This window comes from Pipra filicauda, unplaced genomic scaffold, assembly GCF_003945595.2.
Source record: "Pipra filicauda isolate LSUMZ 115617 unplaced genomic scaffold, ASM394559v2 scaffold118_size2161507_pilon, whole genome shotgun sequence".
Taxonomy (NCBI): Eukaryota; Metazoa; Chordata; class Aves; order Passeriformes; family Pipridae; genus Pipra; species Pipra filicauda.
This window is the reverse complement of record NW_024103640.1, coordinates 3,244-18,075: the sequence shown is the minus strand read 5'-3', so window position 1 is coordinate 18,075 and position 14,832 is coordinate 3,244. Positions and strand designations below refer to the sequence as shown.

The window sequence follows — 14,832 nt, the reverse complement described above, 5'->3', positions numbered from 1 at the left end:
ATATAATAGGGGTTAAACTGTGACAAGGGGCTGCTTTGATCTTTTTGGAACTCTTAAGAATGCTTTTAAAATGTGTGGTTTGTTCTGAGCTCCAAGGCTGCCTTGTCAGAGGCAGAATCCAGGTGCCTGTTGTTGCAAAGCTGCATCTGAAAAGAAATGAAAACTTATTCCTGTGTTAGAGGACTTGTTTCCTGTTCCTGACAGTGCATGTTCCCTGTTTCCATGCCAGCCCTGTCCCACTCAGCTGTGGTTTCCCTCCCTTCCTCCCACACCACATGCAGTGCCTCCTTTACCCACTGCAAGCCTAGTACAGTATGGGACAAAAAAAAATGCCCCCCTCCTTAGGGTGAATAATTCCCAGCTGAAATCCTGTTTGCTCCTCAGTATCCAAACAACGCTTCCAAGTTCTTTCTTCACAAGAAGAAGCAGAACTTGTTCTACCTGTGCTCTTTCTGCAGTTTGTTCCTAAAAATGCTGATATTCCTAAGTAGCCTCCAGACATTCTTGTCCAACATCCTCGGTTGGTTACTTTTTGTCTGTGTAGCTTCAGCTACAAGAAGGATGTTTTTGCTTGTAACATCCCATGAGATAACTGAATTTTTGATGAATATCTCCTGGATGAGAAGGGTGAGCAGATGGAAGCCAAGGGTGATTGCAGAATACAGCCCTGAAATGGCTGCTGCAGTTACCGTTTAAAGTACTTCAGTTTGTCTTGGATTTGCCACAAGGTCATGTTTAGCTTGGCCTTAAGTGACATACACAGGAGCCTCCACTGTGCATATTTTATTAAAATAAAAAAAAAATAATCAAACAAACCCACCCCAAAGCAGAATCCTCCCAACCAAAAGTAAAAGTTTACAACTGTAAAATGAGTTCCCTGTTACAGACGTGCTGCCTCGCTCCTTCTGCCTCCTCCAGCACATTAGATAAATAAATTATACCTTTTTTAAAGACAGAAAATGTGGCCACGGCCACTGCAGCTACAGATAAAAGTGGCAGTGGAGTGGAAGGAGACCTAACCAGATAGGGGTTTATATCTTTATGCAAAAGAACTGTCACTAACTGTAAGAAAGTCTTTTTTTTTCTTTTTTTCTTTTTTTTTTTTTAGCAAATGGTGAAAAATTTAGCTCATTTTCCCACACCATAATAGATTTGTTGCAGCTTAATGGCAGCTCCACAGGTGCCTTCCAGGGGCATAAATGGATATGTTGCTTTGGTGGGATTTTTTCTTATCCATGTGTTAGCCTGCCCACATGTATAAGGTGAGCCTGGGTGTGACTGAGGAAGCAGCAGTGAGAAATAGATGTTTTTCTTTTCTCCTGAGAGATTGTGGAGGTTTTTATTAAGGTTCACTGAGAATGACTCGGGCAGTTCTGTGGTGTCCTTTGGAGGTTCCTCCCCTGGTGAGGTTTTCCCCTGTGTCACACAGCCAGATGCGTGGCTGCTGTTTGTCCCAGGTGTGACCCTGTGGGGCAGCACTGGCACAGGGAGGTCTCACCCTCTGCTCTCCCTGCAGGGCCTACCTGGACTGTGACGTGGCCGTGTCCGAGGAGCTCATCCAGAAGTACAGTAACGTCGTGCTGGGCCACGTCAACGGCACCGTGCGCGAGCTCCGGCGCCTCTTCCTCGTCGACGACCTGGTGGATTCCCTGAAGGTGAGTCCTCCCTGCCCCGTGTGAGGAGGTGCTGCTTTAAAGGTAAACCAGCACGGAAATGAACCCAACTCAAAGGAGAGATTATAAGTCAGAATAACAATTTAATAAAATAATACAATAAATATGATTATACAGACAAACAGTTGGTTTTAACTCACAAAACCCAACTGTATAACCCAGCACCCTGGGGCATGAACAGAGTGGTGTTCTTTGGGCCCCCTGAGTCCAAAGGAAAAGGAGAGGGGAAAACACCTGTTGGTGAGAGTGGTGGCCTCAGTCTGGTTGAAAAGTGGTGGTCTCAGTCTGGTTGAGAGTGGTGGCCTCAGTCTTCCTCTGGATCCCACGAGTGGTTAAAAAAGTCCCAAGACCCCAAGATTATCTATCCTCCAGTTCAGGCAGGAATGCCCAGTGCCTCCCTCAGGGCGGGGAGTTCCACAATGGGTGTGAGCACAGGAGCATCCTCCTGTCTCATGGGCCTCTTAACACCCAGTTTATGGCCTGAGGAGTCAGGGCTGCTCTGGGCAGAGGGTGTAAATGGTCTGTTGAGAACAGTTTCTGGGAAATGGCACGGAAGGCTGTAGAATACCCAGTTTTGGGTTACACCCACCCAGTGATGAACTGGTCCCAGCTGTTCTAACTAGGACACCAGGTCAGCAAACCCCACTGCTCCCTGCAAACAATGGCTAAACATTGGGTAAACAACGAGGTTCAGTTTGCTGGGGAGGTACCTCAGGCACAGAGTTGGGTATAGCAAGGATGGATAACTTCAGCTGCACTTGGACAGGGGGATAAAATCCCAGCTCCTCACTGGTGATTCCCAGCAGGAATCTGTTAAGAAAACAAGCCACTGCTCCAATATGTGCATTCAGGATGTGTCCCTCTGGAAAACCTGGTTTGAGGCTGCATTGCCTCAGTGTTCTGGATTTCTGTCTGTGGTTAGCACACAGCTCCCTGCCTGGACAGGAGGGTTCTCGTGTCCACTTCTGAGTGATCCCCTGGAGCTACTGGGAAGGTGGACACTTGTCCCAGCCCCTGGATTTGGGAGTGAAGAGCTGCTGCTTTTAGTGAATCACTGAAATAGGGTTTGCAGTTACTCTGCCTGAAGTGTGCAGTACATCCAAGTGGGGTTTAATGGGATTTATTGAGGGCAGCAGAGCAAAACTGACAGAGAAGAAGAATAATAAACAATCAAAATGAAACAAAGAGAAGGGAAAAAAAACCCAAAACACGAGAAAACCAATCCCCAAAATAAAAGAATTGGCTGAAAACCCTCAGTTTTGTTCTGAGAGAATTATATTCTCCCCTTTCAGGCTTTAGTTACCTTCCTTTGTTTTTCAAAGGGGTGTTTCCTTTACCAAGTGCAATGTGTTGTCCACTTCTCTTTCAGTTTGCTTAATCTTCTTGAAAAAAACTTGCTTTTATCCTCCAGTAAATCCCTTCCTTAGTGCTTTGTAAAGTCCTTGGAGTTGTTGTGGGGCTGGGGGAGGGGTTCCTTGTGAAGCATGGGGAAAACAGGGAGGCTGTCCAAGTCTCTGTGGGATTTGTGGGATAGAAACTGGGGCAGACCTGGGCATCTTACCCACACTTTCTAGATCCAGTTTCTCTTTGTGCTCCACCTTCACACAGTCTGTGCCAGAAGAGCTGCACCTGGGGCTGGGCAGGGCTCCTGCAGGGAGTCCATTCCCTCTGGAAGCCTTGGAAGGCTGTGTAGGAGAAGGTGTTTTTTGGGGGAGCTGGTTGAGTTGTTCTTGTCATTTTTCTGGCCATGATCAGTTGTGATTAAGTCGTGTTTGGATCTGATTAAAGAACAGCACAGCACAACTCAATCCCAAGGTCACTTGTGTTTGGGATGAAGCCCTTTGTGGTACAGCCCTTGCTCTGGGTTAGGAGAGTTTTCACACCATTTGTGTAGAGATCCCAACCCCTTGTAGTCAAACAGGAGTGAGCAGCCAACTGCTATTCCAGTGAGCACTGCTTTAAAAATGAGGCCTTGTGGAGGAATTATGTTAGAATTAGAGTTAATTCCAACCAGAATGACTTCAAGGCACTCTAATCACTTTTAAAATACTGCAGTACATAGGAAAGACATGTTTGTTCAGCTGAACTAATTCGTTTCCCCTCTCTCCTTCTGACATTTAAAATGTTTTATGTAGGTTAATTAGTCTAATTTATGGTGGTTGGGAACAACCCTTTATATGAAGCCAGTGAATGTCAGGACAGTTCACCAGCACGAGTTACTGATTTTTGAAGAGTTTGTACTCGAGGAGAACGTTGAAATTCTGGGCTCTTATGTAACAGAATGGCCCTGGTTTAAAATAAAAATATCTTGGCTCATGTAGTTTAAACATCTTCACTATAGGAAATCATATGTTTGTGTATAATTCAAGTTACAGAGCTGTAATGTAGAAAATGTCTGCAGGTCAGTTTATTGTGTGTAATAATTCCGGCTGTAAAATCTCTCTCGTGAAGATTTTTTTTCTTCTTTATTAAACAATGCTTCAGTCAGGGAAGTCTTATAATGGACTCTAAATATTTATGTAGCACAAGGAGAAATTCCTCACAGCTCTTGAGGAGTAGTGCCAGAGGAGCCCTTGCCAGAGTCCCGGGAGAAGGTGCAATTTGTCCTGGTAGAGAGTGATCAGTGCAGTGGGAGCTGTGCTGGCCCTGGCACTGCTGAGGGTTCGAGAAACAGAGCTGTGGGCTGGGCCTGGAATGTTCTGTAGTAAAGAAGGGACATGGGGGCAGTTCTGGATTTGGCGGTTTTGGGCAGGCAGAGCTGGAGCCAGCCCATCAGCTGGAGGGGGTTTGCTGGTGAGCACAGCTCTGGAAGGGTTCGGCTGAGCTGGGCTGGACAGCCCTGAGCATTCCCAGCCCTGCACGTGGGAAGGGCAGGAGCAGCTCTGCAGGTCCATCCTGGCTGCCTGCTCCTTTTTTTTCCTCTTGTCTTCAAACTTTAGGCATTTGGAGGTGTTCCAGGTAAAGCTTTTTGTGCTTGTAAGTGTCTCTTAGACGTGTTTCAGGTGAGCCTTGGAGTGTTTTTAGTGGTCCCTGGGTTTGCCTTGTTTCTAAGGGAAAAAACCCTGGAGCCTGATAATTCAGTGTGGGATTGAGTGTCCATATCATCCTGTTTGGGGTGTCAGAAGGGTGCAGGGAGAGGAGCTGTGGCAGGGGGGTCTGAGCTCTGGGCTCTGTAGCCCCAGCTTTCCCCAGAGCTGCCCCTCACTGCAGCGTGTGTGGGGCTGGGCTCGGGGTCCCTGCCCCACCCAGCCCCAGCAAGGCAAGGGGATCAAAACCTACTTAGACTCTGGTGCTGCTCTGGACAGACTTTGGGAGAAGCAAAGCCTGAGTCAGTCCAACGTGAACTCCTGGATTTTGCTCTTTCTCGAGCCATAAATTCAGTGCTCACTAATAGGGTTGGATAATTCTGATAATTGTTGGACTTTGGGATTGATTCATGTCCTGTTACCCCTCTGCTTACGTAAACTCACACTTTCTGCCCTGGGCACAGTTGTCAGCAATATTCCTCACTGCTGGGCTGACTGGGCTGCTGCTGAGGCTTTGGGAATTGTGTTCATGGGGAACAAAGCATGGATAGCTGTCAGGATGCTTCACTGTGGGTGCTTGAGGCTGGTTAATTCACCACAAGAGAATCCTTGTGAACCATCACAAACCTGGGGGCTTTTTGCCCAGTAAAAGCTGGAGCCTTTCCCCCTTGGCCGGGGGGGATGTGCTGCCTGTGCTGGCTCTGCCCTGGGATTGTTTGCTCCAGTAAAATGCCCTGTGCAGGGAGGGCACAGCCAGGCTCACCCTGGCACTGCAGAGCTGGGCTGGGCCAAGGTTTGCAGAGCTGCTTTGTTGTTCTTGATAAACCTTCAGTGGCAGTGCAGGGCTGGCAACTCTGCAGTCTGGGCGTCGACTTTGTGCCCCTTGTGCTGCTTTGTCATGTCCCCAGAGTGCTGCCAGATAAAGAGCTGCATCACTTGCAGTTCATTCCCCTGAATTTTGAATGGGATCAGCTCTGAATGAAGCTCTTGCAGTAAACTTCATTTCATCTCAAAGGTCATGGAATTAAACTTGTGTTGAGTGTCAGGCCCTTATCTTGTTTCTGGCTGTTGATTTTGTTTGCTTTGGGTATTTTACATCCTAAGATAAGCTAAAATTGGAGGTTGGGATATATAAGTTCAGAGTGACCTGGCTGCAGGTCAGTCAGCAGAATCCTGGTCCCCACCCTCGGCCCTTCACTGGGTGTTTATTTTCCTTGCCAGCACTTTGTCCCATCCTTGCCTTGGTGTCTCACCTTGGGCTGTTCCCTGTGCCCAGCTCTTTCCCTCCCTGGTGCCATGTCAGCCTTCCCATGCTGTCTGTCCAGGGTTCTGTGGTGCCTTGCACAGAAAATACCCCCCTGTGCTTGGCTGACCCGGGGCTGGGGGTCTGTGTGAGGGAACCAACTCTGGGAAAGCCACTGTTGGTGACCCCCAGCCCTGCTGCTGCTCAGCTCCTCCCTGGACGTGCAACTCTAGATGGAACTGGCTGATTTTCCTTGGGAGGAATCCTACCCCGAAATAGAGCTGGCACCCCTCCCCTGGCATAGGTCAGAGGTGTGCCTGGGACACTCCACCTGGCACGGGCAGAGGGGCTGGGCCTGGGCAGAGCTTTGTGGAGCTGGTGGAGCAGAGCCTGTGTCCCACCGGGGCCTGTCAGCGGGAGGGAGGAACAGGGCTGGACAGGGAGCCTGGAATGTGGCACTGTGAGGCTGCAGGTGTCTGTCAGCACGAGGGGTGTCTTGGCTTCTGAACTTGCCTCGGACTTGGAGCCAGCTTCCATTTTAGGGCACTGTTGACTCCTCTCTTTCCTAAATCTTTTAATATCCAAAGCACCTTTGGGCTTTTTTAAGGAAAAAAGGTAAATCAAGCCAAACCTACCATGTTACCTCCTAGACAGGCTTTCCTCTGATGTGACAGAAACCTCTGCCTGGTGTAGTCAAGGGTTCAGTGAGAGCTTTGCTGAGCAGAGGGTGATGGCAGTTTGGAGCCACAGTGGACACTCCAGAGTTGGCTGCAGGGCCCCCCACAGCAGTGACCTGCTTTCTTTCTGGCTCGGTGTCACTCACCAGCCCTTCAGCCTCTCCTGGCCTGTGCCCCCTCGGGAGGGTGGGAGGCGGGAGCTGTTTGCCGTCGTCCCTGCCGTGGCAGTGGCAGTGCAGTGAGGGCAGAGGACACGGGCAGTGACTCCAGCCCCGTGCCCTGCACCTGCAGCCAGGCTGTCCCCACTCTAGTTCCAGGGCTGTGCAGGGGGTGTGGGGCTGTGGGGTGTGCTGTTGGGGTTTGCAGTGGGGTTTGCAGGGTCTGTGCTGTCCCGGCCGCGCTCACGGGCTCCCTTTGCCTTTGCAGTTTGCGGTGTTGATGTGGGTGTTCACTTATGTCGGTGCCTTGTTCAATGGTCTGACACTGCTGATCCTGGGTAAGTGCTGCCAACTCCCTTCAGCTCCTGCCACTCCTGCCTGGGGAAGCACTGAGCTCTGGGCCACTCTGGGAGCCTGTTCCTCTGGCCTTAGCTGTTACCTGTGGGGCCTTTTTCTAGGGCTGTGGTAACACTGCACAACAGATCATTTTGAGTCTGGAGGCTGCTGGTTTTCCAGACGTTGTATTTACAGGCACGTCTGCTGTGCTTGTCCCTGTCAGGGTGAGCCTGCCCTGGCTGTGCTGGGACTCTGGGGAGGTACAGGATCTGCTGTGGCCCTGTCCCACTGCACTTTTATTCCTTGTATCCCACAGCTGGCCGGCTTCAGTGTCAGAACCAAGTGATGCCCGAGCATCCTTTGGGAAGGATTTGCATAACCCACAGTGGAAAAGTGACCTGTGACCAGACTTACTGTACAGTGAGCCCTGGAGAACAGCCCAGGCTCTCCTTAATAGGGATTATTTCATTAACTGGCCAACAATTTGTGTCTGGGGCTTAGTTATTTCTTGTACCTTTTTGCCAGACAGGTCAAGGGGTGGAAACCAGTCTTTGTTTTGCCTGAACACCATCCCTGTTGTCAATACTTATACCTTTGATGTGCTCTTTTCCAGCTTTGATTTCGCTCTTCAGTGTTCCTGTTATTTATGAGAGACATCAGGTGAGTGTTTAATAGAATTCATTAAATGCCTCATAAAATCAGCTTTTTTGAAGCAGAACCAGAAACAAATAAAACTAAAATTAATTTTGTTTTTTAAAATCTTTAAAGCCTTTAAAAATAGGCCTTTAACCAGGAGCCAGGGCCAAGAAAATCAAGTTCATTTTGAAGTCCAGACTTCTGTGTGTTCTCTCCTCCTTTCTGGTGGAATTGGAAGAGGTTTTCCCAGCAAACAGTTGTGGAAAAGGCCTGATGAACCTGGAGGCCTTCTGTGCTGGTCAGCTTTGGTCAGGACTAGAGCAGCACTAGGCAAGGTGTGCTAATCCTGCTGTGGCAGCACCTCTAAAACAATTCCTGAAGAAACCTCTTTGGAGCTGATATTCAGGATTGGTTTCCCGAAGCCCTGTGGAATTTGTAGCCCTGGCAAAAACAGGAGGTGGGAGCTGCTCGGCCCAGTCCAGTGCTGTTCCTGGGGAGAGACACCAGTGTAAAAGGAGGAGGGAAGAAGGAGCCAAACTCAAATGCCTGTGATTAAATTATAGCCAGGACTGTCTTGGGCAGGTCAGGGCACAGGAGGGGGGAGCCAGCTCTGGCTTAGCCGTTCTTCTCCCCTTTCACAAACAAGGGCCCCGGAGCCCAGGCTGGCACTGGGAGAAGGGAGGCTGGAGCAGATGGTGGAGCCCCACGGGGTCCTCCGAGCTCCTCGTGTGCAGTGAAAGGAGAGCTGGAGCCCAGGGCAGGAGGATGGCCACGGATGGTGGGGCTTAGCCCGGCTCCTCAATCCTCTCAAGCTGGTTACCAGGCCCAGCTAAGCAGCTTTGCTGCTCTGGGGGGCCCTGAGGGGCCCTGGCTGGGCACCCACAGCTGGCTGGGCTGGACCAGGCAGGAGCCAGGGGGGTTTAATGGGGGCCTTGCCCGCTGGACCCTGTGCTCTGGGCATTCCTGGAGGCAAACACTGGCACAGCAGCTCTGGATCACTGGGAAATCCCCATGGCTGAGCTCCCACTGCACCCAGGGCTTCTCCAGGACTCTGCAAAGGGACAGTTGGACTCTAACTTGTGTCTGCTTCAATTCCAGGCCCAAATCGACCATTACTTGGGACTTGTGAACAAGAATGTCAAAGATGCCATGGCAAAGTGAGTTGCTCTGCTTTGGTTTCATTGCTTTCCCTTTGTGCTGATGACAGTTCCTGGTACATGTGCCACTCCTGTCTAGGGCAGCAAATGTGTCATTGCATGTGCCAGGAGGAAAAAGGTCTTTTTTACTCTGGAATGGTGAGAAAGTCACCTCCTTTCTTGCTGGTGCTGGTGTTAAATTGAGCCTTTATTATTTCTAATGGAAATCTTTGGATTTCCACCCATTAGTGACACCTGAGCCCCTCAGCAAGTGCAGTTGAGGGGGGGAGTGAAGAGTTGTTATAAAGTTGTGTTGTGATGGTTCTTTTCACATGTTGCTGTTTTGAAGACTATGTTTATACCTACTTTTTCTCTGTTTGTTACTCAAAGGCTGTTCTTTTCCTTCTCCTTCCTCTTGCAGGATCCAAGCAAAGATCCCTGGGTTGAAGCGCAAAACTGAATAAAAAAGCCCGAAGCAACTTATCAATAGGAAGTTCATCTTTTAAGGGGGAAAAATACTCATTGGATTTCCACGGGGAGGGTCAGGGAATAGCAAACCCCTTGACATTGCAGTGCAATTTCACAGATCTTTATTTTTTAGCGACGCAGTGTTTGAGGAAAAAAAAAAATAACTGTTTTGACTGCCATGTGTTTCATCATGTTAAGTATTGTAAGCTGCTATGTATGGATCTAACTAATCATCTTTCCTTCCCCTGTGCAGCTCTGCTCATACCACGACTGAGAGCTGTACATGCTTCACCCAGGTAGTTGTGCTGCAGCCGGAGGGGAGAGCAGGGGGGGCAGAGGAGAACAAACACTTCCCAGTCTGTGCACTGTGTATGGTCTGTGTAGATTGATGCAGATTTTCTAAAATGAGATGTTTTAGGAGAATATACCAGTTTAGCAAGTTTTGAAAAATCTTGCCTTTTTGGTATGAGTATAGCTGTATTGTGATTTTATTGTTTTATCAATTGCCAATATATATATATATGTGTTTCACAAAGCTTAGATCTTTCAGCTGCTCCACAGTGCTTTGTACTTCAGAGAACTGGCTGAGGCCTGGGCGAGCTCCAAGCTCGAGCCTGACAAACTCAAAGGTCTTCTGTAAACACTGGCATCTGTTGGAAACAACAGCAGAGACCCGAACAAAGAACCTGCACATAGAGTAACAGAGAATTCCAGCTACACACTTTGTTGCACAAATGTACAGTAGTTGAGCAAATAATTCTCCAGCTCTCAGACTCTGATAATCTGTGGACCGAGTATCTAATGCTGCAAATGTTGTTTGGAAACTTTTAAGCCCTGTCCTGTTATGCAAGAAATGAGAAGTGAACATTTCTACACTTGCAGTTTGAGCTGTACTGAACTAAGTCTGTGGAATGCATTGTGAAATGTAAAAAACCAACAAAACCGCAAAAAACCCACCCCCAGAACCCCGAGTCTCAATAAAGCTTCTAGACAGAACATGCCCTGGGTACTTGGTGTCTGAGGCAGCTCTAACCCTCTGTTTGTTGGGAGGTGCTGGGGTGGCTCCAGGTGGTGCCAGCGTGTCCCTCGGCTCCTCCGGCTCCTCCTCTCCTGGCACTGGAACCAGCTTGGGCAGCTCCAGCTCCCTGTAAGTCTGAGGGGTCTTGGTTTCTTTGGGTTTTGACACAATGTTTGGGGCCATTTTCTGCTTGGAAGGGAATTGTAAAGCAAGTCCCAGGAGTCCTTCCAGATCAACTTGCTATTTGGATTTAAGAACTGGACATGGAAAACTTGTATCCAAATTTATTTGAGACAGAGATTTTCCTTTAATGGCATCTTGACCATTGAAAATATAAATTCATGCATTAATGTTTTAGTTTACAGTTTAATACAGCGTTCCTTGGAACACTTCATACGTGAAGCCAGAGCAGAGAAACAGAGACTGTGTTTTCCTGACACACACTATTGCTTTAAGGTACTTTTCACATCACTTGATTAATTAATTAATGAATTCTGCCACACAACTGCAGTTATTTGGGATACAATCACTGTGGAAGGAAGGCAAAGATGATTGATTAGAGCACAGCAGAGGAGCTCACTGATGTCACCACGTGACAGAACAGGATTGGATCCCAGAGGTTTCCCTAAAAACAGACTGCACAGGGACTGCTCTGTGTGTGCCCAACTGCTCTGCTGGGCAGTCATATAAGGCATTAATAAATTCAGCTGTAAAAAAAAGGTGATTTTTGAGGTTGCTGAAGCACTTTGTGTGTTAAACAAGCAGGAATCCACTCCTTTAACGGGATGTTTTCGCTACTTTTCCATGCAGTGGCAGCAGAGTGGCCTGGCAGGAAGGTTCCAGAGCTCAGACCCTGTTGTCCTGAACTGGGACTAAAGCACTATTTAGCATTGCTTTGCAAAGACTAAATGTAAGTAAGTCTACATGGTTTGTTTTAGCCTTTATTTATTTTAATTAACAAGGAAAGGTAATTTAAAAATCTGGTAGTGGTTCCACACCAGCAATTTTAAGTGGCTTAAATGCCAGTTTGGACATTGCCCACGTTTGCTGTTCCTTTCTGAACAGTTTCTGTGAAAAAAGCTGAACTTGCTTTTTCCAGGTCCACCATCCCTGGGGGTTTTGGTTCTGGCAGAAGGTTGTAACAAGTGGAGAGTGACTTTCCTTTCCTTTTGGGAATGTCTGTGGTCCCAGTCCCCCCCGGGGCAGCTCCGGGCTCAGTTCAGCTGCCCCAGTGCCCGGGCTGGGCCGAGGGGCTCCGGGAGCAGGAGCAGCAGGATGGGGAGAGGAGCTCAAGGGCCCTCCAGGGACATTCCAGGGAGCCCCTCTGGAATGGGAAACAGGGCTCCCTGGGGGCTTTTTCCAGTGTTCTGGCTGGCCACTGCCTGTGGAAATAGCTCCCTGTAAAGCACATTTTCCCAGGAAGAGCAGAGGGCAGGAGCTCTGTGGGAATGAGCCTCGGTGTGGGTGTGGGGGTGAGTGTGCCCGGGTGTGCAAACCCTGTGTGCCCCCTGCCCAGGAGGGGCAGTGCTATCAGCTGGTCCCTCTGGCAGCACGGAATGCTGTGGGAATTCCCTGGGGAGGTATTAAAGGCCAGGCAGAGCCCAGGGATGGGGTCAGTCCAGCTGGAGCAGGGGGTGGCTCAGCCCTCCTGGGCCCAGAGTCGTAGCACCGTGTGTGGAAAGCAGGGGGTGGGAGGCAAGGCTGGAGCCCAGACTGCTGGAAAAGTATTCCAAGGCACTTCATGGAGAGAAATTTAGCCAAATGTATGTATTTAAAAGCAAAATGGACTTAAAACCGTGATCCTTTGCTCATCCAATTCCAGAAAGCTGCAGCGTGCCCCCCTCCTGCTCAGGAAAGGCTCCCAGCTTTCCTGGGGGCCCCCGGGTGGATTCGGCAGCGGGGGTGGTCGGAGCCTCCCCCTCCTGCCCAAACGGCCAGGCCTGGAATTTGGGAAGGGAAGAGCCCGGGATTTTCTCAGTGTTTTCTCCTTTTGCAGCCCTGGTTTGAACAGCACAGGACTGGGCCAAAGCAGCTCCGTGAGTGGACTGTTCCCCCTTTGGCCTCCCAGGGCCCCAAAGGGTTCCCTGCAGACCTCGGCCTCCTTCCCAGGCCCTGGGGCTGTCCCGGGGCTGTGAGTGCTCTGCAGGTGCCCCCCGGGCACCATCCCGGGGCCTTCCCGGCTGTCCCAGTCCCTGCAGCAGGAACAGGCTCCTCACAGGCACCGCCACACGAACACACTGCGGGAGAGAGAGCGGGGAATGAACCTCGGGCACAGCCCAGGGACACGGGAGAGAGGGGGGATAAAGGCAGGGTGGGAGAGGGTGAAATAAAGACAATTTGGGGGGTGTGTGTGAAACAAAGACTATTTGGGGAGGTGAAATAAAGACTATTTGGGGGGGTGAAATAAAGACTGGACCCTGGAGCTCCTCCCCAACTGCCAGCACTGGGTCCTTCCCAGGAGAGAGGGAACCACTGTGGAGGTGTGTGTGTGTGTGGGGTGTGATGTGTGTGGAACGTGTGTGTGGTGCATGTGTGTGTGTGGGGGGGTGTTTGGCTGTGTGACGTGTGTGCATGTGGGATGTTTGTGTGTGTGTGGGGGGGTGTTTGGCTGTGTGACGTGTGTGCATGTGGGATGTTTGTGTGTGGGGGGGGGGTGTTTGGCTGTGTGACGTGTGTGCATGTGGGATGTTTGTGTGTGTGGGGGGGACACATCTGGCTGTGTGATGTGTGTGTGTGCATGTGGGACGTGTGTGTGGGATGTCTGGCTGTGGGATGTGTGTGTTTGGGATGTGTGTGTGGGACGTGTGTGTCTGTGTGGGACGTCTGGCTGTGTGTGGGTGGGGGAGTGTGGGATGTGTGTGTGTGGGTCGTGTCTGTGGGACGTGTGTGTGTGTGGGACGTGTGCATGTGAGGGGGATGTGTGTGTGGGACATGTGTCTGTGGGACGTGTCTGTGGGGTGTGTGCGTGTGTGGAACGTGGAATATGTGTGGGGGGGACGTGTGTGTGGGATGTGGGACGTGTGTGTGGGATGTGGGTGTGTGTGTGGGACGTGGGTATGGGGTGTGTGTGAGGGGACGTGTGTGTGTGGGGGTGTGGGACGTGTGTGTGGGACGTGTGCATGTGTGGGATGTGGATGCGTGTGGGGGGGACGTGTGTATGGGATGTGTGTGTGTGTGAGAGAGACGTGTTGGGGGGACATGTGTGGGATGTGTGTGTGTGGGTGGTGTCTGCATGTGACCTGTGGGGGGGAATGTGTGTGTGTGACGTGTGTGTGTGTGGGACGTGTGTGGAATGTGTGTGTATGGGATGGGGGGACGTGTATGTCTGTGTGGGATGTGTGTGTGGGATGTGTGTGAGTGAGACGTGTTTTTGTGACGTGTGTATGCGATGTGTGTGTGGGATGTGTGTGGGGGTGAGTGACGTGCGTGTGACGTGTGTGGGATGTGTCTGTGTGTGACGTGGGGGGTGAATGTGTGTGTGTGGGACGTGTGTGTGTGGAATGTGTGTATGGGATGTGTGGGGGTGTGGCGTGTGTGTGGATATGACTTGTGTGGGACGTGTTTGTGTGATGTGTGTATGGGACGTGTGTGTGAGACGTGTGTGCGGGATGTGTGTATGGATGGGTGTGGATATGAGTGTGTGTGAGACGTGTGATGTGTGTATGGGATGTGTGGGGGACGTGTGTGAGATGTGTGGGTGTGGGTGTGTGTGACGTGTGGGATGTGTGGGGGGGAGATGTGCGTGTGATGTGTGAGGCGTGTGTGCGTGTGATGCGTGTATGGGCTGTGTGGGCTGTGTGTGACGGGTGTATGGGATGTGTGTAGTGTGGGGGTGTGAGGTGTGTGGGGCTGTGGGACGTGTTTGTGATGTGCGTGTGCCGTGTGTGTGTGGGCTGCGTGTATGGGCTGTGTGGGGTGTGTACGGGGGGCAATGTGTGTGGGGTGGGATGTGGGGGGGATGTGCCTGTCTGGGTGTGTGGGGTGGGGGTGTGAGGGATGTGGGGGGGTGTGGGATGTGTCTGCGAGCACACACACGTTAACAATACGCTGAGCACGCACCCAGAACATGCTGAAACACACAAACACACTAAGAACATGCTAAAAAAGTGAAGCATATGCACACACCAAGAACATGATCAAAAACATGCTAAAAATAAATGTTCCAGGGACACAAACATGCTACAATCATGCTAGCACCATGCTAAGAACATGTGAACTTCATGCTTAGAAAAAGTGAAACTAAGGTTTTCAGCATGCTGGTCTTGGCGTGATTCTAGCATGTTATTGAGAACATGCTAATGTCATGCTAAAAACATGCGAAAACCATGCTAAGAACATTTGAAAATCATGCCAAAAATATTAATTTCACTTTTTGTAAGCATGATTTTTCACATGTTCTTAGCATGACACTAGCATGTTAAAAATAACATGCTAAGAACATGCTAACGTCATGCTAAGAAC

General features: G+C 50.1%; 1 protein-coding gene across 4 annotated transcripts in view; it reads left to right on the top strand.

The window, feature by feature from the left end:
- RTN4 (reticulon 4) overlaps positions 1-10,349 on the top strand; it is a 40,018-nt gene extending 29,669 nt beyond the window's left edge. For all 4 annotated transcript variants that reach the window (XM_027728206.2, XM_027728208.1, XM_039385664.1 and 1 more), the window contains 5 exons: positions 1,517-1,655; positions 7,046-7,115; positions 7,727-7,773; positions 8,848-8,906; positions 9,307-10,349. In XM_027728206.2, the coding sequence (XP_027584007.2) occupies positions 1,517-1,655; positions 7,046-7,115; positions 7,727-7,773; positions 8,848-8,906; positions 9,307-9,349 (358 nt within the window). In that variant the 3' untranslated portion in view covers positions 9,350-10,349. The remainder of the gene's footprint in view (positions 1-1,516; positions 1,656-7,045; positions 7,116-7,726; positions 7,774-8,847; positions 8,907-9,306) is intronic.
- The last annotated feature ends 4,483 nt before the right edge of the window (positions 10,350-14,832 follow it).